We start from the raw sequence: 25,900 nt of genomic DNA on the forward strand, positions 1-25,900 counted from the left end.
ACTGCCTTTTCACCCTCTGTCTGAAACCAGAGCCCAGTCTGCTCTGATTGGTTAGCTGGCCGCCTCTGTTGTGATTGGTCAACCGCTTAGAGATGTCCCGCCCCTTAGCCTATCACGTACAATGTGTTAATGCCAATAGAAGTGCAAGTGTTACATAGTGATGTCACTATGTTCTGGAATACCTACAGGAAAAATAAAACCCAAAAAGCAGAATAGGGCCTCTTCAAAATGCCGGAGAGCTGGACATTTATCTAGATATCAAAGCTAAAAAATATATATCTCTTAAATGTTTTTAGATTGGAACCAAAGCTGCAGTGTGTTTGTTTCATGCTTTTAAAAATCTAAATCATGATAAAACACCAGTTTTTAAAAAAATCATTGTTGTTGTCTAAAAGCGCATTACTAATGCAGTTGTGATTACAATCGTGAGGCCTCCTAATTTTAACGGATATATTTTGTTAACAATCAAAAACTACAGCTCCAATCAGGATGTGATTGAGCTCTCACGATGCTGCAGTTGATTTGTTGTCAACAAAAGAGAGCGTTGTTGCATCTTAGTTAAATTATTTCCTGTCTTTCTCAGGCTTTCTAGTTTGGACTTTCACAACAACAACAACAACAAGGCCATATGTGATCGCAAAGCCTTCATTGTGTATACTGTTTGACATAAGTTCATCTTTTGTTCATACATGCTTCTTTAAATAGCCAGACGTTTAAGTTGTTAGCATCTGGGTTTAACGTTGTGTGGTGAGATGCAACACTGAATACAGACATGTTGTAAAAGATGTCTAGGAGCAGCTTCACACGGTGTCACACACACTTCAGTCCGTTCAGACACTTCAGCCTCAGAAAGCCGTCACTTCCATGAAAGAAAAAGAAACAATTTATTTCAACCCTACAATGGTTACATGGAAACACACTGATATGTACTTACAAAAATTCCTCAGAGATAGAATCATTTCACATTATTGAAAATGAAATATTTTTAGTGTTGTTGCACATATGTATTTTTTACTTAGACATTTCTCTGCTTTCAGGTAGAAAGAGAACATGAACAACAAAAAAATCTTCAAGGTCAGTTTGAAAAGAGTATGTACACTTAGTCACAAAACATGATTAGTTTCAACCTTCTCTCCAGACAAGGCGGTTACATTATAATGTGAAAATTAATCTTGAAAAATGATTACCATAACCAGTGTCCATTTTGTTTTGCTCTGCAATCTTTCCTCATTTTATACAGCAGGACATTTCAAGCTTGTATCCAAAGACAGAGGAATGAGGCACTCTTCACCTGTTAACACATTCATAATGCTCCAGTGGGGAGCTCTAAAGCAGCTGCATAGCACATGAATGAATACTGGATCATGCCTTCATGCAGTGTTCATGCTTTCATGTCATTTGTGACAACGATGTGTCTGTTTAAAAGGCAACAAATTCCAAAATAAAAGTCTCTTTGTGATTGCCATTTCCGGTTGTAGACACATAATCAAACAGTGTAAGGTAAGTCTATCAATCACCCCTTCTTAAGATCACATTAAGGCATTATGAATGTGTTACTAATCTAAAACACTCCCAAATCCAACGGTAACATAACCCTTTCCAAATCTATTCATATACAACATTTAAACAAATGAAAACAAAAATATTAACAGAATCTAAATTCCCCCGAAATTTGAGAATGATGCAAGTACTGAGCACCCTGTAATAACATCATGAAACCAATGTCTTCTTATTTTTTTTATCTTGTGTGTGGCTGCACAAGGGGTCGAAAGGCATAGAAAGCAAAGGAGTCTGTGCTGAAAGATTTCAAAGGCTCAGACTTTCCTCTTTCTCCTCGAAAAAAAAAATCAGTTTATGAGAGGCAGAGCAGAGCCAGCATGGACAGCAGGAGCGCTGCCAGACTGCAGGAAACACACCGGCACCCCAGGGTGGCTGATTGGCCAACAACAGATGGATAATAAAAAGATATAATACAAGCAACAAACACAGAGAAAGAGACATTTGTGTGTATGGCAATGTCATGGTCCATAGGTGCCCAAGAAGATCACACATGAAGACGAGACACGGAGAAAAAAGGGGGGAAGAAAGAGGGAAAAGAGGGAGAGAGATAGAGAAATAACGTCAGAAATACAGAAATTACAACTGAATCGAGGAATAAAAAGGGACGTCTACATGTGAAGCTAGAGGATCAAAGTAAAAAAATAAGTCGTAGCATGTTAGCAGCACGGCAAGATGACGCATGGCATGCATGGGGGTGAAAGGTCAAGGAAATGACAACAGACAGGAAGACGAGTCAAACACAGAGTAATGGTTAGAAACAAGACAAGGTTTTAATCCGTCATGGTGCAGATCAGTGGCAGTTATAAGTCACGCTATAGAGTGGTGCAGGAATGAGTCCGTACACCCGGAAATGAGTCAGCATTTAAACACTTCCTGTTCCCTCTGGAAGTTTCTGGTTTTGAAGGTTTTTGATCCACAGCATACATTTTGTCAGTAAATAGTAATACCCCACTAGTGAATTTAATCGTGAAGTATTATCGCATTGTATCGTACCTTATTGCATCGTATCGTATCATATCGTAAAGTATTATCATATGGTATTGTATCTTATCGTAACGTATTTTAAGGTAATGTATTGTATCATAGTGTATCGTATTGTAACATATTGTAACGTATTGTAACGTATTGTAGCGTATTGTAACGTATTGTAACGTATTGTAACGTATTGTAACATATTTTAATGTATTGTAACATATTGTAACGTATTGTATCATAGTGTATCTTATTGTATCATATTGTAAGGTAATGTATTGTAACGTATTGTAATGTATTTAACATATTGTAACTAGGGCCGGGACTCGATTAAAAAAAATAATCTAATTAATTAGAGGCTTTGTAATTAATTAATCGAAATTAATCGCATTTTTAATCACATATAAATATTTGACCTAAGAACAGTGAGAAGCAATTTTTTTCACATGGATTTTAGTATACCATTAGGCGCATTCACACCGCAGTACTTTTCCCACAAAGGTTCATGAGAATTCTTTGAACCTGGGGGAGGATTAGGCAAATGAAGCCGCTGACGTCACTTCTTCTTCTTCTGCTTTGGGTTTACTGGCAGGCCGCAAACCACTTCACGGCGTATACTGCCGCCCAAAGTCCCCGGCCGGAAGTCCCCGGAGTTGGGGACTGGCTTCAGTAGAAGCTGCTGGGATTCCCAGCAGCCTTCCGAGTAAATCGCCAGAACGCCGACACCTCCTCATCTCCACCGCTCCCATGTTTTATTTTGTGTTGCCATAAGTTAGTCTCTCTGCGTTTCTGCGCTGGGCTAATGCTAATGCTAATAATGCTAATGCGAGGATAATAAAATGGCGGCTTCACCAAACTTTTTGGGAGTTTTACGGGGCGTGGTTTGCAATCCTTCCAGCCAATCAGACATATAGCTCTTTTCTCACAAGAGAGCCGTACGAAAGTCCCTGCTCTCTAGCAGCTCTCTGCTCTCTAGCAGGGACTTTCGTGGGGGTAAAAAGGTTCTCGTGAACTAATTTTAGTTCCGGCTCTTTTTGGTGTGAACGCGATAAAAGAGGCTAACGTCCACGCTAGCTGCTATATGTTTTGCATTGAGGTGATACTTGAGGCTTGATGTGCTGCGGTGATATGCGAATTCCTTTTTGCATAATTTGTACACAACCGTGCTCTTATCGACGCTTCCATCCGTCCGTTTTTTAAAACAACATTTCCCACTGTTGTTCACTGTGGTTTGTTGTTGTCTGAAGTCATGAACGTTAGTTGGTGCTCCAGTATAATCGGTACGCCTGAAACTCATCCAGTGAGAAACGTTCCGCGGTGCAAAAATAAGTGCGATTAAAATGCGTTAATTTTTTTAACGCGTTAATTTTTGTGTAATTAATTAATCTTAATTAACGCGTTAAAGTCCCGGCCCTAATTGTAACGTATTGTAACATATTGTAGCGTATTGTAACGTATTGTAACATATTGTAACATATTATATCATATTGTAATGTATTGTAACGTATTGTAACATATTGTAACGTATTGTATCATAGTGTATCTTATTGTATCATATTGTAAGGTAATGTATTGTAACGTATTGTAACGTATTGTAATGTATTTTAACATATTGTAACATATTGTAACGTATTGTATCATAGTGTATCTTATTGTATCATATTGTAAGGTAATGTATTGTAACGTATTGTAATGTATTTTAACATATTGTAACGTATTGTATCATAGTGTATCTTATTGTAAGGTAATGTATTGTAACGTATTGTATCAGAAAGTATTGTATCGTATATATTCTTCGTTAATGTATTGTATATCTTATTCTATCAGGAAGTATTGTATCGTATTTCAAAGCATTATCGTATTGTATTGTATCAAGTGTCTAAATGAGACTACTAAACGTCATCTCACGAACATTAGCCGCCTTTAGCTTAGCGGCGGTGAAGTCATGGGCTGTAGTTCCTTTATAGCCCAACATTAGCTTTTTACTTCTGCAAATTGCATTTACACTTCAGCTATTACTAGCGTCAATAACTTTTCTTTGCAAAGAGCTTGTTTTCTGCAAATCCTATAGGAAAATACCATTGGATTTTTGTCAAGGGCACCAGGGAGATGCTAACTTACTCTACAATAATCCCTGCAGTACTCTATTGACGTGCATTTGTAAAGGCCAGTGGTGTAATGGTAATGCACACACATGCATAAACGCAGTATGGCCTCTAGATTAATGTTATTTTATCTGTGTCTCTGGAAGTGTTTGCCAAAGGCTGCTACGTTTTACTGATAGATACAGTATGTGATCATTTCAATATCCAACCAGTGATACTCCCCATAGCTTTAACACTGACTTGCTGTGTGAAAGACTGTGTGACAAAAATCCTTGATTAATTGTTTTGTAGAATAGGAGCAGGGAATACTGACCTGTTTATTACTGACTAAATAACAGCTTTATGATGCTTAATTAGCTGCGTTTTTTATGTTCTCGTTTGCATTTAGAAACTCTGCAGAAAGACCCATTTGAAAGGTTTCCTCATTAGCTAGTCGGACTGTAATCTGGCAGCATTTAAGATTCCTTCAAAGCATATTTGCTGTCGTAATTAGTGCTGAATAGATGCTGCTGAAGACACTGCAGGGAAAACAAGTCATCTTCTAAAAGATTTGTATAAAATATTACAGGTTTAGGAAGATAGCACTACTGCACTTCACATATCATCGTCTTATGATAAGATTTGTAAATAAAATGAATTGTGTTGAGAATGCAGGTGGAAAGGAGCGTGCATTTCTTCAGATTACATCACTGGTCATGCAAACACGCGTCAAGACAGAAGCTGGTTATGAATGGATGAGTAGATGAATGGATGTTATAAAAACTGCGAATGTTAATATCTGTTTAATTTACTCCAATGTCAGCCTTAGTTTGGGGGATTTGGATTGTCTGTGTCCGTGTTGACACTTTTTTGCTCGAAAATTATGATGAATTATGAATTATCTCTCCACAGCTGGGCAGCCTCTCACCTGCTGTGACACGCTGCAGGAATTACACAAGCCCAATGTTATCGAGGCTTTTTAGAAACGCCAGAATCAAAAGACAATTTTTCCGCCAAACTACAGAAATGTTTTGTCTTATTTTAAACCTGACTACTACTGACATAAGGACGAAATGTTGCACACATTTCCATTAAAACAACAATTACTTTAAGGACGTGAGAGTATTTCCCACATTACAATGTAAAATCAAAGCTCATACTTACATTTTTATAAATAAATTGTACACATTGCACTCAAACTTTACCTCCATGCTTTACCTCCAACTCTTTCCTGATTGGGGATCAATCAAATATATTTAAACCAATCTAAAACAATATTACTATATATGCAATATATCCTCTATCCGTCTACTGTTTATATATATATATATTTACATTTTAATTTATTTTTAACTTATGTGCAATGCCTTGTTTAAATGTGCAATTTCCCAATTTGTGTTTAATAAAGTTTATTTAATCTATACGAAAATAATCTAATCTAATCATTTGAGAGACACCTTACATTTCATTTAGCTGCACTTGTATCCAAAGCGATTTACAATAACATCCTTCACTTTTAAATGTTTTCCCTTTGGTTTATGTGTGTGTGTGTGTGTGTGTGTGTGTGTGTGGCGGCCGTGGAAAAAGAAAACAAATTCAAACTGATTGAAACCTGCTTTCGCAATTTGCGTCCAAATTTAGAGCAGGGAGCCAATACATGTATTTAGAAAATGAGAAACTGTACCAAGAAGGGGAATTAAATGCAGATGTTGTAGCTAAAAATAAACCTCAGCAATTCCCCACATGTCTCAAAGGGAGGGGAACTCAACAGCAACTTGAAAGCAAAACCACACATCCAAAACAACAACATGAAATGAAAGAAATTAGGGGAATTAAAGGGGGACTGACTTGGATGAAGCCCACATGATCCAAACCTCCCACTGATACATGGCTGATGCCCAGCAAGCGCATGAAAAAAGAAAATCTCTGCTTTTCTTTATTCGCCATGCACTGGCAGCCATTGCATTTCAGGGTCTCCAATAACACACAGATTAATCCAGCTGGAAGAGGCTCCATGCAAACACTATTAGGGCTGCATCCCAACATTAACAAAGCCCCACACTGCATGACAATAGGAGTGTGAGACCCACTAAACCTGACAGGGAGCGAGGGATATTGAGATAGAAAGAATAACAAGATGAGAGGTTTGTGGAAAAAAGGGAGGAAGGAGGCCATTTTGTTTGAATAAAATGGTATTTTTTGTAATATAATAAGTTATATATTTGAAGGAAATCCACTTCCTGTTCTCTAGTCTGGATATCAATGGTTCAAATGTTGAACATGTTTTTAAATGAGGACTGGTTGCTAACAAGTGTCTAAATGAGACGACTAAATGTCATCACGCTTAACGTTAGCTGACTTTAGCGTAGCCGTGGTGACGTGAAATCATGTGACCGTGCTGTAGTTCCTTTATAGCCCAACATTAGCCGCCTTTAGCTTAGCGGTGGTGACGTGAAGTCATGTGACCGTGCTGTAGTTCCTTTTGTAGCCTAACGTTAGCATTTTACTTCTAAAATAATAGAGTGGTGTTAATATGTGGAGATTATGCTGCTGAACAAAATGTGTAAGTATCATAAAAGATACAATTATAGTTACATGAGGGAGAAGTAGTAGTAGAAAACATTTGTATGATGTAGTAGTTTTGTAGCTCAGGTTTAGTGAATGGGGAAGCAGCCCGAGTTAAAATTATCAGCTCACACAGCCAGAGAGCAGAGGCCGACCGTGACCACCTGAGGACAAGTTGTTGGTATTAACTAGACAAAATGCTCCGACTGATATCTGCTCCTCTTCACACTCACTGGAGCTCAGCAGCAACAGCAGCTTCACAGAGGAAGAGCAACGTGATGCTGAGTTTTATCTGTAGCTGCAGAGAGTTATTGAGGAGGAATAAAAACATCTCTGCTCTGCAAAAGGTGAGCATAATGTTTTAAATTGCTTATTCAAAAAGTTAATATTCTAAAAGTCCCCTTACATAACATTTGGGATGTGGATTGTATCCACTACACTTACACCCAACAAATACAAATATTATGGGCAAAATATTATTTTAAGTAAGCTTTTAATTAGCAATATACCCCTTTGTTTATTTTATTACTTTTTCTTTTTAATGACTGATTTTAAATGCCATTTTCTTAATGTCTTTCATTTTTTGTAAAGCACTTTGAATTGCCTTGTGTTGAAAAGTGCTATATAAATAAACTTGCCTTGCCTTCTTCTTTATTTGATCATATTTTTTTTAATTTACCTTTCATGTTTTTATTTGAATTTCTTTATATTAAAATTAATTACTTTATTATATTTATACATTTTGTAAATATCAGTATTGTGGTCACAAATTGTGTCTTATTTCAATCCTACTTCTACCAAGAGGGTTATCTTTTGTCAACTTTTAGATCCTTTCCTAGATTTATTTTGCTTATTTTAAATTGTTGTTAGTTTCAGTATTGTGGTCACGGGGAGGCCTCGCCGCACGCTGGCTGTGTGTGGATGCTGGGGAGATGATGAGATGATGGGATTCGTACCTGGGATGGTGGTGGGGTCGCTGGCGGTTCTGAAGGAGACGACACCCGGCTCTGATTTTCCCTGCTGGTTCTCGGCCACCACGTACACCTCGTACTCCGTGTTCCAGTCCAGGCCGCTCAGCGTCGCGTACTCGCTGTTGTGAGGCATTCGGATCTCTGGCTTCCACTCAGACACGTGCTTCTGAAAGATAAGAGAATATACGCAGGACACAAATCAACACTGTGCACTCAACTGTTAAACACCTGAACTTTTGAAAGAACATCCATAACATTCATCTGTTTGCAACTTACACATTATTTATCTAATATATCATATTCCAATTACTTGTACATAGACTCTACTTGCACTATTTCTATTGATTTTATTTGTATTTATTGCACTATTTTATGTCTTTTAATGTGTAGCATTGGCTATCCTTCCTGGGGTCCTCACTGACACTGTCAAACACACATAAAACAAAACGGCTCATAATTTCATGCAATTTACAGTGCTATATGAAGTGAAAACTAAAATGGGCATCCAATGTTAGCCATCATAAGGCCAAACAATAATACATACATAGCCAGGCACAGTTCAATTATACGTTATAATACTGAGATTTCTTTTAGCAACCTTTTGAATTGTACATGAGAATTTTCATGAATGAAAAGTTAAACCTTTCGAATCAGCTTTAATATATTCATTCAAACTAAACTAACCATTGCATATGTTGTATTATACATATCTCTACATATTTTGTTGATGTTATATTTTGTACAATGTGCATGTACATTTTCTATACAATTTCTATTATTTATTTAGATATTTTCATTTTCCCTTTAATATGTTATGTTAACAAAAATAATTGTAAATCCTATTATTTTTAAATCTTTTAATCGCCTACTCTTACTTTAACTTCTTAGTTTTGTAAAAATATATATTTTATGTTTTATCTATACAATTACGCACTGTCATGAAACCCAGTTTTTCACCGGAATAAAAATAGTAATATACAATAATAAAAACAACGGCACTTTTTACGGCAGAGGGCTACATCGTATTCCTGCTTGTAGTTTGGTGAGTATTTCCAAGCATTGGTTATTAACATTTATTATGAAACCACTGCAATATTTAAAAAAAGCTCTGTACTCACAGCCTTGTATCGGACCAGGTAATGTTTAATGGGGGATCCGCCGTCGTCCTGCTTGATCCAGTTCACCTTCAGAGAGTTGCCCCTCTCCAGGACCTTCACCTCCAGTTTAGGTGCACTAGGTTCCCCTGCACAGGAGAAAGAGAGCAATTAGTTGACATACATAGGGTTGTTGCATCAACATTAGCCTCTAAATGCAAGTAAACTACTCTGCTTCTACTCCTACTACTATTGTAAAGTTCTCTTAAACCTACCCTGTCAAAAAAACCGCTTATATTAGCATTTATTAAAGGAAACTGTGTTGCTGAGTTTGGGGGAATATAGTGGTGCAGGAATGAGTTGTACAACCGAGAAATGAGTCGGCATTTTAGCCCTTCTTGTTTCCTTGTTTGGAAGTCAATGTTTTTTTTGGACGTGTTTTACTGTAGGTTAGAAGCCTGAAATAAGGTATGTGGTTAACACAAGTTGAAGAGATTTTGTTCTGCGACATAAAATACATCAGTAAATACCCCACTGGTGAATTAAAAAAAACGCGGTTGCGAACAACTGTCTAATTGAGACGACTGCACTTCATCACGCCCAACATTAGCCGCCTTTAGCTTAGCGGTGGTGACGTGAAGTCATGTGACCGTGCTGTAGTTCCTTTATAGCCCAACATTAGCCGCCTTTAGCTTAGCAGTGGTGACGTGAAATCATGTGACCGTGCTGCAGTTCCTTTATAGCCCAACATTAGCCTCCTTTAGCTTAGCGGTGGTGACATGAAATCATGTGATCGTGCTGTAGTTCCTTTATAGCCCAACATTAGCCGCCTTTAGCTTAGCGGTGGTGACGTGAAGTCATGTGACCGTGCTGTAGTTCCTTTATAGCCCAACATTAGCCGCCTTTAGCTTAGCAGTGGTGACGTGAAATCATGTGACCGTGCTGCAGTTCCTTTATAGCCCAACATTAGCCTCCTTTAGCTTAGCGGTGGTGACATGAAATCATGTGATCGTGCTGTAGTTCCTTTATAGCCCAACATTAGCCGCCTTTAGCTTAGCAGTGGTGACGTGAAATCATGTGACCGTGCTGCAGTTCCTTTATAGCCCAACATTAGCCTCCTTTAGCTTAGCGGTGGTGACATGAAATCATGTGATCGTGCTGTAGTTCCTTTATAGCCCAACATTAGCCTCCTTTAGCTTAGCGGTGGTGACATGAAATCATGTGATCGTGCTGTAGTTCCTTTATAGCCTAACATTAGCCTCCTTTAGCTTAGCGGTGGTGACGTGAAGTCATGTGACCGTGCTGTAGTTCCTTTATAGCCCAACATTAGCCTCCTTTAGCTTAGCGGTGGTGAAGTGAAGTCATGTGACCGTGCTGTAGTTCCTTTATAGCCCAACATTAGCCGCCTTTAGCTTAGCGGTGGTGACGTGAAATCATGTGATCGTGCTGTAGTTCCTTTATAGCCCAACATTAGCCGCCTTTAGCTTAGCGGTGGTGACGTGAAGTCATGTGACCGTGCTGTTGTTCCTTTATAGCCCAACATTAGCCACCTTTAGCTTAGCGGTGGTGACGTGAATAGCTTATAGCCTATCAACAAGTGGTGTAATATGTAGTGATTATCCTGCTAAGTATCATAAAACTTAAAAGCATAATGCAAAATCAAATGGAAAATTCCCCACAAAGGGAACCAGGGAGAAGCTAACTTCCTAAATTCGGACTAAAAAATCAATCTTCCCTTTACCACTTTATTGCAGAAACCAACAAAGCGTGTTTTCAAATATGAAATACATATTGTGGGTGTGTTTCCCTTTAAGGGCTGCGCGGAGTTGCCTCTCTCCTTGAAGCCTCATTATCTGCTCTGCCTCCTGAGTTATGGCGGCTGGGTCGCTGGATAATGAGCCTGTAGACCTTGATTGGACGTGTTACTCTATTACTTCTCATAATGTATACATAGTGTTGAGGGAGGGCAGGTGGAGGTGTTTAGTATGCATGGGTTGAGGCGTTTTCTCTCATTCCAATGTGTAAGGGAGGAGACTGACAACCCAGACTCATTAATTATGTACATATTTGGTTGCACACAGTTAGCCTTGAGGATGATGTATTTAAATTGTCTACCTCATGATAGTACAGCCTTTGCCCTGTGCTAACACTCTCTCATAATAGCAGGTGGGAAGAACATATTATATTCTACATTATCAAAGACAATGGGCAGCCTTTAACATGTGTAACATTGACAGACATTTCAAATGGACAATCTCAGTGTTAGTGGTAATTAAATGAATATGCATGAAGGCACTGTGAGTTATCATCTGAGCTGCATTCGTCTACACAGGACTGAACATGACAGATGCTGGAAGTAAATCAGACAGTTGGTTAGTGACAGCAGCGTAACACGAGGCCGGTTAAACATCGGGACATTCAGCGGGGTTATTCACAGGCATCATTCTGGGTTAGCTCATTTTCTCTGAGGCTAAAACTGAGAGAGAAGGGGTTAGAACGACAAGCTTCTCCATGCAGACTGGAGCATCTCACCCTGAAACACATTCAATGCCAACTTACAGTATATGGCACCCTCACTCTTTAAAGCGTACATTGAGACATAAAGGGAATTGAAAAGAGTCATAGAATACATGCGGTTGGATACAGATATCCTCTTTTAGTTTTGGAGTGTTTGACATCAATTGTTTGTCTGAAATACAGTAAGGATTAATGCTAAAAAATGTCCTCCGAATTCTGACTTGAATCAATTTTTTACACCCAATCTTAACTCAACACTATACAACTTGGAAAAATAACGATTATGTTCATACTGTCAATGTAGAAATGCAAGACACAGACACATGCAGACAGGGTGGACTTGTCTTCTAGAAGAAGAAAGAGGATGCAACCAGGACGTGCATGCTGCAGTAATGCAATCACACACTGCGAGCTACAGATGATCTTTGGAAAACACAAGAGAAGTTCGATGTGTAAGGTGAAAATGAACTTGCAAGGCAGTCAGGGGCACTTTGTGAAGATGCTCTCGTGATGTTTAAATGTGATCAAAAATGTAATGGCTAAAGAAAAAATTGAACAAAAGATCTGCTTGTTCAGAAAGTCTAATGTGTAGAAACGAGTGCTATCTGGAAGAAAAGTCAAAGGGCTTTCAAAACGTATTTCTACCTACATTTCTAATCAAGGTTTAAATAAACTAGAACACCAGAGAATCACACATTTAGAGTTTGTCTGGATTTAAATTGAGATTCTCCCTCTACCTGATTCTTTAACGAATCGGGGATAATATGTTGATCTTGTTCTTCATTTTTGGATATAACGTTTTCTCTCCTTTGCACTTTGGCTGATTGAGAAATGTGAATCCTGAACAATCTCAGCCTCTCAGACACCAAAGTGAGAAAAGACAAATGCAATGTTAGATTTACAAACAAATTGCAATGTGGTTAATGCAGGTAGAGTTCACAGATGGGTGGCGATAACATTATGTATTTCACTTTAAATCAAGGACATGTTGTCATAAATTAATTCAAATGTGTCTCAGCTAGCTCTGGAGAAATGAAAGACCCCATTTACACCTGGTGTTATCTATAGACTTGACTATATAGAAACATTTATTATGGTTTTATAGTAATTATGATATTATTAATGCATGTTAAAGCAGGGGTAACAGCAAGCATAACACACAGGGTCAATGAGTTAATAGTCACATAAATCTACCAGAAGAATATGGCCCTAGTGTGTATTTTCTACATCATAAAAATAATGCATTTGTAATCAGGCACTACAAGGAGAAAAGTCTGGCATTGTTACTAAATGAAAGCAATGAAGAATGGGCAAAATGATCATAGTTTGCAAGAGACATTCTTAAGATGAAGAATGATGATTATTTACTATATATTAACAGAAAAAGATGAATGAAAAATGGCAAGATTAAAAGTAATGCGTCTCCTATGTGTCTAAAGTCTTCTGAATGACCATTTCTGATGTCGTGATCTCAAACTAAACAAAATGAATTACCTTCTGTTGGCCAGCGGAGACGACATCATCAGCACCATGCAAGAGCCACATGACACAGTCACATGATGCGCACGCACATGATTGGTCATTTGGAAATTAAAGAGGGAGGAGGAGGAGGGTGGGGCATATGGAAAACACATAAAACATTGGTGAAAATTGATGAAAAAATTTCAACATAAATAACAAATGAACATTAATGTTAAAGACAAAATGACGAAAAACAAATAACCAAGAGAAAAACATAAATCAATAAACACATTTTTTAAAATATATATAAACAAAACTGAATACATGAAGCAGTTCTGGACGTTTTTGGAAGCATGTAGAATATTAATAAATGGATGAATAAACAAATTGGTGTTGATTTTAAGCAGTGGCGGTTCTAGACCAATTTGACTGGGGGGCCAGTTATTTTCTGAGGGGGGCACAATAAATGCAGGACGAAAAAGAGAACTAGACAGTATGAAGTAATTGCACATAAGAAAACAATGCAATCCAGGTATTGGTATTTGTTTCAGTACACTTATTTATTTCAGATAGATCTTATAGTTATTATTGTTAGCTTCAGCTTAAGTTATAGTGCAATGTTTGCACTCACACCATATTTATATAAAAATAAAGGCAATGAACAGTTACATCTCTACTTTACATAAGGGTGTCTGCACAATCTCACATTACAGCAACAAAATCCTGCGGTTTTTGGCAAACCGAGTACCAGAGAATATACATTGTTAGGGGACCACAGGGGGGTCAGAGGTCAGTGTTAGGGGGCACTGGCCCCCCCTGGCCCCCTCTAGAACCACCCCTGATTTTAAGATATTAATTCAGGGGATCCAGAACGGCGTCATGCATCCACATAATCAACAGTTTTCCCTCTTTTTTTATTCTAATGTATTAGATTTGAGTTTGTTCAGGGTCAGAACAGAGGAAAATCTGCAGCTTTGACAATACACAACATGCCAACTAAATATGAAACACAACAGAATGAACACATGAAACATCAGGACAATCTAGAAGCGTGTGTGTGACGCACTTGCAGAAAAAACACACTACGAACAATCCTAGTTAAATGTAACGCCGAATGTGATTAAAAGAAAGGTTAAGTTAGGACATACAATTATCATACAGGACATCATTTATATGAACAACATTAATCACACAACAGTTAATCCGGTGAGTTTGGACCAAACACACAAATCAGCTTTGTTTACCTCCCATGTTGCCTCAGGGATTAAAGCAATAAGCAGTCAAATGGGTTCGTTTCTTAAAGCTGTAATCAGCTATAACTTGACCGAAATAATGATCAGATGTCAGCGGGGGCTAATCAGTGTCGCACATCTGGATTCATCCTAAAAACTGCACTGAACGCCATGAATGACAGATGATCTGAGCCGAGAAACGATAAGAAACATGGAGCGGTTCTCAGGAAAGGTTTACAGTGACTGAGTGGATGTGATAAGAACTGCTATGATAAAACCCAACGCACTTTTGCAGGGTGGTACTGTAGAAATCATGCATAGCTGATTTAATCATGTTACCTTTGTGTCACGACTGTCTGGGTTTATACTATCAGAATGTTGCCTGCTGAAGAAGGATGATATGTGATTATTGATGGAGCAAATATCGAGTGTTACTGTGTGGAATAGAGTATAGACGCTGTCAGACTCTCTGTCTTTTCAGACACATATTGGTTGACTTCAAGCATTCTGTCTCAATACAATCTTTTACTTCAATCAACAGTTTGTCTGTGTTTCCATTGAGTTCTTATATATCAGGGGTGTCAAACTCAATTTCCTCGCGGGCCACATTAGCATTATGGTTGCACTCAATGGGCCGGTTGTAACTTTAAGACTATATAAAAATACATATATAAATATTTAAAATAATGTATTATATTCCATTTGTGCCTCTGCATTGGATTATTATCGGATAGGGTAATAACTACATGATTAACTACGTCTGAAAGCAGAAGTCTAGGGCAAATAATTGCAAGTCTCTTCAGTGCGCATGTCACAAAATGATTTAAAAAGAAAAGCCAAATTATGGGAAAAGTCAAAGTCAAACAAAGGAAGTGACATTTTGAAAGAAAAATAAAATTTTGAAAAAAAGTCAAATTCTAAGAAAAAGGTCTAATTTGAGATGCATTGTGGGAGATGTAGTTTATGGGCAACGTGCTTCTGTAACCGTATAATAAACATATTATATTCTTTGCAAGCTCTTGTGGGGCCACAGAAAATGAAGTCACGGGCCGGATTTGGCCCCCGGGCCTTGAGTTTGACACCCCTGTTATATATTGTTCGGAGTGTTGAGGTATCCGATCAACAACATTACCCCCATTTTTCATCTGTGAAGACCCTAACCCTAACCCTAACCCTAACCAATGCATCAAATAAGACCAATACATTCAGTTTTAAAGCAGAACATAACTGAGGCTAGCACCACTATTTTGCCTCTCACAGTCCAAGATGGTGACTGTAAGCATTGCCAGTAAGTCGTAAATATATTCTAATGCTGTGTTTTGTCCGGCTTAAATGGTATCCATGACAAATGTAGTTGGATTAAATACTTGATTTTAATTTCCCAGTTGGATCTCGATATCAATGGTACTTAGAAATGGGGATTACAGTAAATGATGTATGAGGAGAATAGAAGATTTCCAATGCAATCCTTGGTTTGCACTTCTGCCAGCTCGCAATCCAAGATGGCAAATATATGCCAATGTTGTGTTTATCTGTGATGTTTAGTGACCTTTAGATGAAAGGCTTAAATGTAGTAGTTTGGTGTTGCCATTAATGGTACAGAGGGTTAACCCTAACCTAAGGTCTTATAATGGAGCCTACTTTTACTATAAAATGTTTTTATAATCTGAGTTTTTAACTTTGAAGTCTGCATCTTCCGAAGTTTACAGGTCACGACATACTTAGCATATGTTAGCTTAGCTCATGTAGCTACAGCTGAGATGCTTCGCTGCAGACTTTAACAAGTTACAACGTACATATTATTGGTATAATATCTGCATTTAATCGTCTAAAAATGACTGTTTGCTGACGTGTGGTGAGGTCAATAATGCTACAGAAAAACAATATCAAAATATAAAGCTACATAGTTGAAATGCACGCTACTGAATGTTTAGCGTCATACAACAAAGCAAGAACACATCTTAACAACAAATTGACTCATTGCAACACAATCGAAGAAGTCTTTAGTTAGGACTGTGATTGAAGTCTTGACAAACAGTGTTAATATTGTCACACACAACACTATAGTGCGGCTGTTAGCAGGGCAACCTTCATGGTCTGGACACATGTTAGTAGAATCATATCTAAATCAAGACTGTTAGAAAAAGCCAAACTCGTTTTTTCGGGGGCTAAAATCTACGGACAGTGTGTGTGTGTGAGGAACACCATAAACATCTAACTGTGAGACCAAGCAGATAGAGATACATGACGAGGGGAAGAGACACACACTGCTCACCGGCATACTCACTAAGGGCCAAAGTGGTGGCAGCAATATGAGGAGGGGTCTCTGAGGAAACTGAGAGATGGTGGAGACATGGTGAGTGGAGCTGGGATCTTCTCAACAGGAGAAGTTTTTATATTCAATATCGGTGATAAGTGCTCTTCACATGCACTGTGATGCATCACATCCTGTGTAACTCCATGGAAATTCAGAGATATTACTTTGAACTCCGCAAGAGCAGGTAAGCAGTACAATCTTCAACACAACTGCTCACCTGTTACGGACACTGTAATGCATGTTCATGTACAATAAAAACCAATGCTAATACCATTAACTCTTCAGGACATTGGTTTGAATTCGGCTAAAGGAGGATTTGATTTGATTTGATATACTTTATTAATCCCCGTGGGGAAATTGCTTCTCTGCATTTGACCCATCCTAGTGTTAGGAGCAGTGGGCTGCCATTTTGAACAGCGCCCGGGGAGCAGTGTGGGGAACGGTGCCTTGCTCAGGGACACCTCGGTAGCACTTGGTCTTGTGCCGGGACTTGAACTGGTGACCTTCCAGTTGCCAAGCCGAGTCCCGATCGACTTCGCCACCACCGCCCCCGGTAGGACCCAGTACGACCAATTTCCACTTCAGGTGGTAACTTTTTGACCCAACTGTTCACCTGTTACGGACACTACTGTATAATGCATGTTCATGTACAATAAAAACCTATGCTAATATCATTAACTTCAGTATTTCTCTTCTGGAAATTGGTTTGAATTCGGCTAAAGGAGGGTAGGACCCAGTACGATCCATTTTCACTTCAGATGGTAACTATTTGGCAACATTTTACAGCTGATATCTTCATTGTCATTATATTTATGTACAATAACACCAATAGAATAACCAACAATGAAGAGCAGAGCCTGTCTATATCAATGTAATAAAATACATCTTCCTTATCTTGTCCTTGTTATTAGTTCTGTATGTATTTAAGTTCTGTTTTTTCTGTCAGTGTTTGTCCTTCGTCTTCTGCTTTGTTATGTCCTTCCTGAATGTAACGTTGAATAAAGGTATTTGTTTCTGTTAAACGTTTCTGTCCTTCGTTTTGTTCCTCCGTGCTCAGTTTTCTGGTTACGGCTAGAAAGGATCCGTCTTGTGTAAAACTCTCGCGAGAGTTTGCGAGTCACGTGGCTGAATGTCTACGTTTGGCAGGCAGCCTTTCAGTTACGATCGTTAACATCAGTGGGCCACAGCAGATGATGGGGAGAAGCTAAACTATCTATTAATGATGTCAATGACAGGGAGTGTGATTGTTGAAATAAGGAGTCTTGCTGTTCAAAGAAGAATGACAACACTGTAGATCACCAACACTATGGTTTATTTTTTATTCACAGGCAAGTCAACGTTGTCGCAGTAAAAGTCCCAAGATAGCTCCTGGTGCAATAAAATGTTCCCTTTCAGTGTTTTACTATTATGTCTGATGTTTCTCTATTAATATTGCTGCTGCATTAATGTGCGCGTTACTGCTCAAGATGTGTTTCCGAGCCGCTCCGATTACAACGAGAGTTACAACGAGAACGTGACGACATATTTACACAAGACGGATCCTTTCTAGCCATAACCCAGTTTTCTCCATGAAAGAACTGGCCTCAGAACAGGAAGTGGATTCCTTTATTTCTTAATATTAAAGATAGGGGGGATGTAATCATATCTCCCTGAAAATAATACCTGTAAGCATTAACAGAACTTCTCAAAGCAAACTATTTTGCAGAGCTTTTTGTTTTGGTACCCTTGGACTACAGCAATTAAAACTCTTCTAAGTCTAGCTTACGTTCTTCTGAGGCATAGCACGAACAACAACCCGCTATTATCTCCTGAAACCAACATAATGCCAAAGGTAATGTGTTAAAAATGCATAACTATTTTGTCTAAAATGTAAAATGCAGCAGTAAGCATGTGTCTAAAGAAAGCTGCAGCTCAACAGAAGTAATAAGAGTTTTTCTTAATACACATTCAAGTCTAACGGCCAAATGACAGTACGGTGCCAAGCACACCATGAGCTCAGATGGGAGTCCTAAAGACTCTCTGGGCCTGCATATTTAAACCTGATGTTTCCAAAGAGGGACGTTTATGTGCCCTGCTTTCAACATTACCAGAAAATATGCTAATTCCACGTTAATTACCACAACCTCGTAGTGGTGTCTGAAGCCAGGATATAACCATCTGAAAAAACACACATCGGCTGAACTACTGGGACACAACAAAGAAAACTCACTACGAGCAAGAAAGAGTTTCAATGAAGTCTAAAGGGTCTACTATCTATCTCATTACTAAACAAACCTGTGACTGCGGTAAAGTAATGGAACGGACTGTCGTCTGGAAAATTAGTACAACAGGAAACAATTGCTTTTCTTTAATGATTAAAGTGAATGTTCTAGGGGGAACAGTCTAGTAGATAAATGCAGTGAAGATGGGAATGTGAGGGGAGAAGACAGGAAGAAATGAAACTTACTTGTGAAAGAGTATTCTGAGAAGTCCAATGGATTACAGAACAGATGATGGGAAAAACAATAAAAACAATGAGATGAGAAATATGAACAATGAGAGGGAAAAGCTTTCTGACATATTAATAACTGACAACTCATATTGTATAATTAAATAATTACAAATGTCGTTTTTTAAGGGCCTCTTGCTAGAAGTGTTTTTTTTCAACATTATTTAGTTTATTTGACTGTATTGAAAGTTAAGATATTGATAATGGTTAATATTGCTTATTGAAATGCAAATTAATTTGTTTATGTAGAAAAGTAACCATTATTCCATTTAAAGGTGGGGGAGGTCATTTTGGAGAAACCAGCTCGAATGTAACACAACTCTTAAAAGAAAGAAATATTGCAATTATTACATATCATTTAAAAATGGGAAATCTGTCAGTAGTCCTCACAATCTTGCTTTTGCTTCAATTAAGTATGATTTAAAAGTCGAGTGGCGACATTTTGAACTTGTATCAGTCTCGAATGATTTAGTACATTAATAAGAATATATTTTAACCAAATATTATGATTCCCTTCCATTTATTTAGCTTAAAGGGGTTTGCTATCCTGGCTCCAAGATGGTGGAATGAGCTCCCCATTGACATCAGGACGGCAGATAGCTTACACACCTTCCGGCGCAGACTGAAAACTCATCTCTTTCGACTCCACTTCGAGCGTTAGAACTATTAACGAAGCACTTTTATACTAATAAAGGACTGGCTTACCTAAAGCCAGTTGAGTAGCACTTGAAATGTTTGGCTCTATGAAACCTGATATACTTATATGATTCTGTTTTCTTCAAGGTTGTGTCTTCCTGGTCGAATGTACTTATTGTAAGTCGCTTTGGACAAAAGCGTCAGCTAAATGCAATGTAATGTGATGTTAAAGGTGGGGTAGGTCATTTTGGAGAAACCAGCTCGAGTGCGCTAGAATTTGAAAATACACAACCGGAAGAAATCTGCCACTTCCTTACAGAGCCCCTCCTCCAACACACACGAACGCGCACATGACCAATGAGGGCACGAGATAAGTTTGTGCACAGATGGAAGGCTGACAGGCAGGTAGGCCATCCAGTTACTTTAGCCGGCTCAGATGATTGGTCGTGCTTTTCACAGCGCCACGGCTTCAACAGATGAGATATATTTACGGATTTATTGTCAAAGCATTTCATATATTCATTGCTATCGGGATGTTAAGAGCATTCCATGGAATATAACAACAAGTGTATCTAGAGCCGGTTTCTCAAACTTACCTACCCCACCTTTAAGTAGACTGAACATGGGTTTGTTTTTGTATTAATTACAATTACAGTGAACTCAAATAGTTAATCTGAATTGATATGGGTTAGTTAGAACTAAGTATACAACTAGAATTAGTTTTAAAAGTACAGTACTCAAATTAGTTGAGCTTACATTATTTATTGAATTAAACATAATTACTTTAAATACATAATAATAGTACATGCAAATGTTTTGGGCAATATTTTACCTAAACAAAATTAAGTAAATTCAACACAGTCATAATAAGTAAGTAATTCATCTTCTGTATTGTTAATGATACACAATGTAAGGTTTGAGCTGAGTTTCTACATTACAAATGGACTAGTGTAAGCTAAATAAACACCTCGCACAGTGTTTGTTGTTGGAACATCTTGAAATAGGACACGACCTCTCTCTTTGGGACATAATGAGGATGCTGAGGAGGGGTTTTCTGCAGGAGCACAGATGGAGGCGTGACAGAGGCCGGCACAAACTAAAACAAAGATTTATCCGCTGAGTTAGAGTCTGCTGATTTCTAAATGTAGCCTGAATTAACTCACTCGTAGGTCGGTCTATATCTAGCATTTTATCCCTTCTTCTGTATATTTTATTTTAGTGATAAATAAATATCTTTCTACTGTTCTTTTGTTTGGTTTGACTGTTTCTTTTATTATATTTTTAACTCATTTGCAATACCTTGTTTACATGCTAAGGTAACAAAACATTTCCCGATTTTGGAATCAATAATTACTCAAAAAAAAAGTTTCCCTTTTGGATCATTTTGTATAAAACTAATAAACACTTTCTGGAAAATAAAGATCTTAAGAGTTTTGAATGCGTGAATCTCTCCAGCTGTCAGATTGATTTTTTGGACCTGTATTTCATGCTTTAACGAGGAAGCATTATCTGACATGTTGTTGCTCATAAATAAACAGAAAATGGACACGTTTTATGTCTGGCTGACACTCTGTGATGGATGACAGGTGCAGCACACCTGCTCTCAGCTGATGGAGCCATATGCCCAACAGACGGAGGATTAGTCACCAGGAAAACAACGAGGATCGCTCACCCGACTGTTGAATGTTTATTTATTAGTATATCTCCCTGCAGTGAGCGACTGTATTGAAGTATATGCACTATTAAGTACATTTATGAGGTAGTTTATTCTTATTTAATGCTACTTTAAACTTCTAATCCACTATATTTTGGCACAAGGAGGATCCCTAACCTGACGATGATTGTTTAATTTCTTATATCTCCCTGTAAAATATTTGTATTTATTTGTTTATTCCACACATGGCAGTTATTTTAAAACAAAACATGTTCACTTATACTGTTTTTTTTTGTTTTTTAAAGCGCATGGTGGAAAGGAGCAGGGAGAAGAACATCTTATTGTACCTGCCCCTTCTTGCAGTACAAAAAGAAAAATGAAATAACCATTAAGAAGTCAAATAAATGCTATAATAAAGTAAATAATGAAACTATAATGAAGTAAATTCAAGTATTTAAGTACAATTCTGAGGTACTTTATTCTTATTTAATGTTACTTAAACTATTTTAATATTTTGTCAGTCATTATTGTACTTTTCACTCCGCTAAATGTATCTGACATCTTTAGTTGAATACTGGATTCTGATTGGTCAGCTTGGACATTTCAGTGGTACATCTCACTAACAAGCTGTTGCTAAGGAGAACAGACCGTTGCTAAGGAGGATCAAGGGGACTATGTGCAGTCATATCAATCCGCAGAAAGAAGTCTGGTCGATTTAAGTACAACTACTTTAGTAAATATACTTAGTTAATGTCCCCTACTGTATATAATTATAGGTTAAGACATCCATCAGCAGGGTACCAGCTGTGATGAACACATTAATGCATCAATAATCATAATCCAGTCATTTAATATCTATGATTCTAAAATGAGACGACAAGGGCAATATGTACTTATACTTTTGGTACTTTAGATACATTTGATGCCAATACTAATGTATTTAGGTTTGTTTTTGCTAAAGTAAAAGGTACTTCTGTCGCTGCTTCGAGTGTTTCTCTTTTTTTCCAACACATGAAGATAGAAGATGACCATCAGCTCTGAACTTCATCATGCGCTGCCATTCAATACATGTACCGACCTTCAGCAGGACTGAGCACTGCTGTGTGAACAAAGGGTCGATGTACTATACATACGGACACTTCTTCACACTGAGTTCATGTTATTAGCCTTAGAGATGAAAAACACTTTTACTAAATCACCTGAAAGCATAGGAAGAATGCTCGGTCTGCATTCTCAACTGAAAACATTCATGAGGAAAGATACACATAATGCTGTTGAACACTGAAGGACACATGGGTTACACGTTGCATCTGTGATAACACTATCGAGTGGTGCAGGAATGAGTGGTTTTTTAATGTGTTTTTGGTTAGGACCCTGAAATAAGGTCTGTGGTTAACTCAAGCTGAAGAGATTTCGTTTTTTACGACATAAAATACATCGGTAAATCCCCCACTCGTGAATTTAAAACAGAGGTTGCTAACAAGTGTCGAAATGAGACGACTAAATGTCATCACGCCCAACATTAGCCACCTTTAGCTTAGCGGTGGTGACGTGAAGTCATGTGACCGTGCTGTAGTTCCTATATAGCCTAACATTAGCCACCTTTAGCTTAGCGGTGGTGACGTGAAGTCATGTGACCGTGCTGTAGTTCCTATATAGCCTAACATTAGCCACCTTTAGCTTAGCGGTGGTGACGTGAAGTCATGTGACCGTGCTGTAGTTCCTTTATAGCCCAACATTAGCCTCCTTTAGCTTAGCGGTGGAGACGTGAAGTCATGTGACCGTGCTGTAGTTCCTATATAGCCTAACATTAGCCGCCTTTAGCTTAGCGGTGGAGACGTGAAGTCATGTGACCGTGCTGTAGTTCCTTTATAGCCCAACATTAGCCGCCTTTAGCTTAGCGGTGGAGACGTGAAGTCATGTGACCGTGCTGTAGTTCCTTTATAGCCCAACATTAGCCACCTTTAGCTTAGCGGTGGTGACGTGAAGTCATGTGACCGTGCTGTAGTTCCTTTATAGCCTAACATTAGCCACCTTTAGCTTAGCGGTGGTGACGTGAAGTCATGTGACCGTGCTCTAGTTCCTTTATAGACTAACGTTTGCGTTTTATTTCTAGAGATTACATTTGTTCCTTCAACTATTGTTAAAGGTGTGTTAATATGTGGAGATTATCCTGCTGAACAAAATGTGAAAGTATCATAAACGCGTGTTTGCCACAGATCTTATTTTCTGCAATAATCAAAAATCCCCATTGACTTTTTGTGGAGGGAACCAGGGAGATGCTGCCTTCAGGGTCCATTACAAAAACCTGTCATCCCTGCACCACTCTGTGAACCACGCTGGATTATGAAGTGAATAGCGTTCGTCCTGGATTCTGTGAAAAGGGATGAGGGGTCTTGGCGTGAGAATAGAGGAGCTGAAAGCATGGAGGTGGAGTGAACAGCGTTGGCTTCAAAGCATTGGGGTCAGAGGAGTGCTTACAGGTTTTTTTGGGGGGAAAAGTACTTACGGACGGGCTCGGTGGTGAAGCTGCTCGCCGCGCTGCTCTCGCCTTCTCCTTTTCCGTTGATGGCGGACATCTTGACCTCGTAGGTGGTCTCCGGCTTCAGCCCAGCGATGGTGACGCTGATCAGGTCTGCGGGGAAGAGGTGGTGTTAGAAACACAATACAATACCATTACCATCATAGCAAAACACTCTCTGCTATATAACATGTGCAATATTATTAATAATGTTCTATAATAACGCGCAATTACGTATCTGCCACTACGTTTTTATGCACTACTCAATGCTGCACAGATTTTTACATTCATTATTTGACCGTCTATGTTAGTTGTAGTTATTTAATTGCTCTTTTTTCTGCACTGTAAGTGTACGGTTGTATTATTGTGCTGTGTTTATTGTATCTTTGTAACTCTGGCACAACAATTTCCTTCGGGATAAATAAAGTCCTATCTTATCTAATCTTATCCTCCGCAGCGTCCACACGGCGGCGTGCGTTGAAGCTTGCCGGTGGGCGTGTCTGAAACTCGACCAACAACCAATCACATGAATCTCCCGCCCCGGACACACAAGCACGCGGTTTGATTGGCTAGAGCTTGTACTGGCATATGATTTGATTGGCTGACGCTTCTGCTTTTTGGCATATGAGGAAATGAACTGCTCTCCCAGCATGCACGCGGTTTGATTGGCTAGCGCTTGTACTGGCAGATTTGCATAAGCGGGATTCGATTGGCTGACGCCTCCGTCGAAGCGTCAAAAGTAGAACATTGCTCAACTTTTGCAGCGAGCAACGCTTTTGAAGCTACACTTCGCTCCCACAATACATTTCACCGAACTGCATTGTGGGAGCAAAGCGTAGCTGGTATGTAAACGCTGAATAAACCTCATTATAAACTGCAACAAAGGACCGGAAAGTCATCTGTTTGTGTCTGCGTCTGGATCACTCTTCAGCCCTTCTGTGAAGTAATGGCAAAAATATATAGGACATAGGAACAGGAAATTGCCATTACAGAGCTTCAATGCTTCCTTTATTATCTCCTTAGGATAAACTGGACCATCATTTACGAGAGGAAAGGGGATGACACTGCCCCACAATGCCTTGCAAATGTAACATTTAACGGGACACAACATTCGGCTGTTCACAGATAAAACCGATTGTGACCGACTAACGCTGATCGTCCATCAGGTTGCAGGTGCTGATTCAGCATTTAACATATTTAGTAAAGTGCTTATATGTTTTAAACTTTGTGCTGATTGCTGTCAAATGATCAAATTAAGCTTCACAGTGTTTACTGACTTTTTTCACATGTTTGAAAGGTGACATGCGCAGTAGGCCTAACAACTTATGCATATATTGGATAAAGTTGTATGTATTCAAAATATTTTCATACAATATATGAAATAATATATGGCTTTAGATATTTGACAATATATATATATATTCCTATTTGGACTTAATAAGTGTGGACAGGAGGGTAAGCAACCATTTTACTTTTTTATTTTAATTGCAACCTTGGTAATGAAGAATATTTTGGTCATTTTTGTCCACTTGTATTAAACCCTAATAAAACAACAACACACAGGCTGAAGTATCTAGATGTAGTTGATGTATGGAAAATTGTTCATTTTAAAGAGTGTTTTTTCCTAAGTCCTGATGAATTGTCTTTCCTTTCCTTAACCCCATGATGTTTTCTCACTGAGGTTAGGGTCAAATCATTTAGCGAAAGACCCAGGAGCTGATTGTTCTGACTGCGTGGGATGAAAACACGAGGCCAGATGAATTGATGACTGTGCTTTTAGACGGTGACAGTGCAGAAAGCGCTCACATTTCCTGCAGTAATTTACCGA

The 25,900-nt window shown here is 38.5% G+C and overlaps 1 protein-coding gene across 1 annotated transcript in view; it reads right to left on the reverse strand.

The window, feature by feature from the left end:
* Positions 1-25,900, reverse strand: part of ncam1a (neural cell adhesion molecule 1a) — a 296,215-nt gene that overhangs the window by 29,106 nt on the left and 241,209 nt on the right. Inside the window, 6 exon segments of the mRNA XM_034233380.1 lie at positions 8,138-8,318; positions 9,271-9,395; positions 13,258-13,260; positions 16,732-16,791; positions 19,220-19,234; positions 24,061-24,186. Of these exon segments, the coding sequence (XP_034089271.1) occupies positions 8,138-8,318; positions 9,271-9,395; positions 13,258-13,260; positions 16,732-16,791; positions 19,220-19,234; positions 24,061-24,186 (510 nt within the window).

This window comes from Gymnodraco acuticeps, unplaced genomic scaffold (assembly GCF_902827175.1).
Source record: "Gymnodraco acuticeps unplaced genomic scaffold, fGymAcu1.1, whole genome shotgun sequence".
Taxonomy (NCBI): Eukaryota; Metazoa; Chordata; class Actinopteri; order Perciformes; family Bathydraconidae; genus Gymnodraco; species Gymnodraco acuticeps.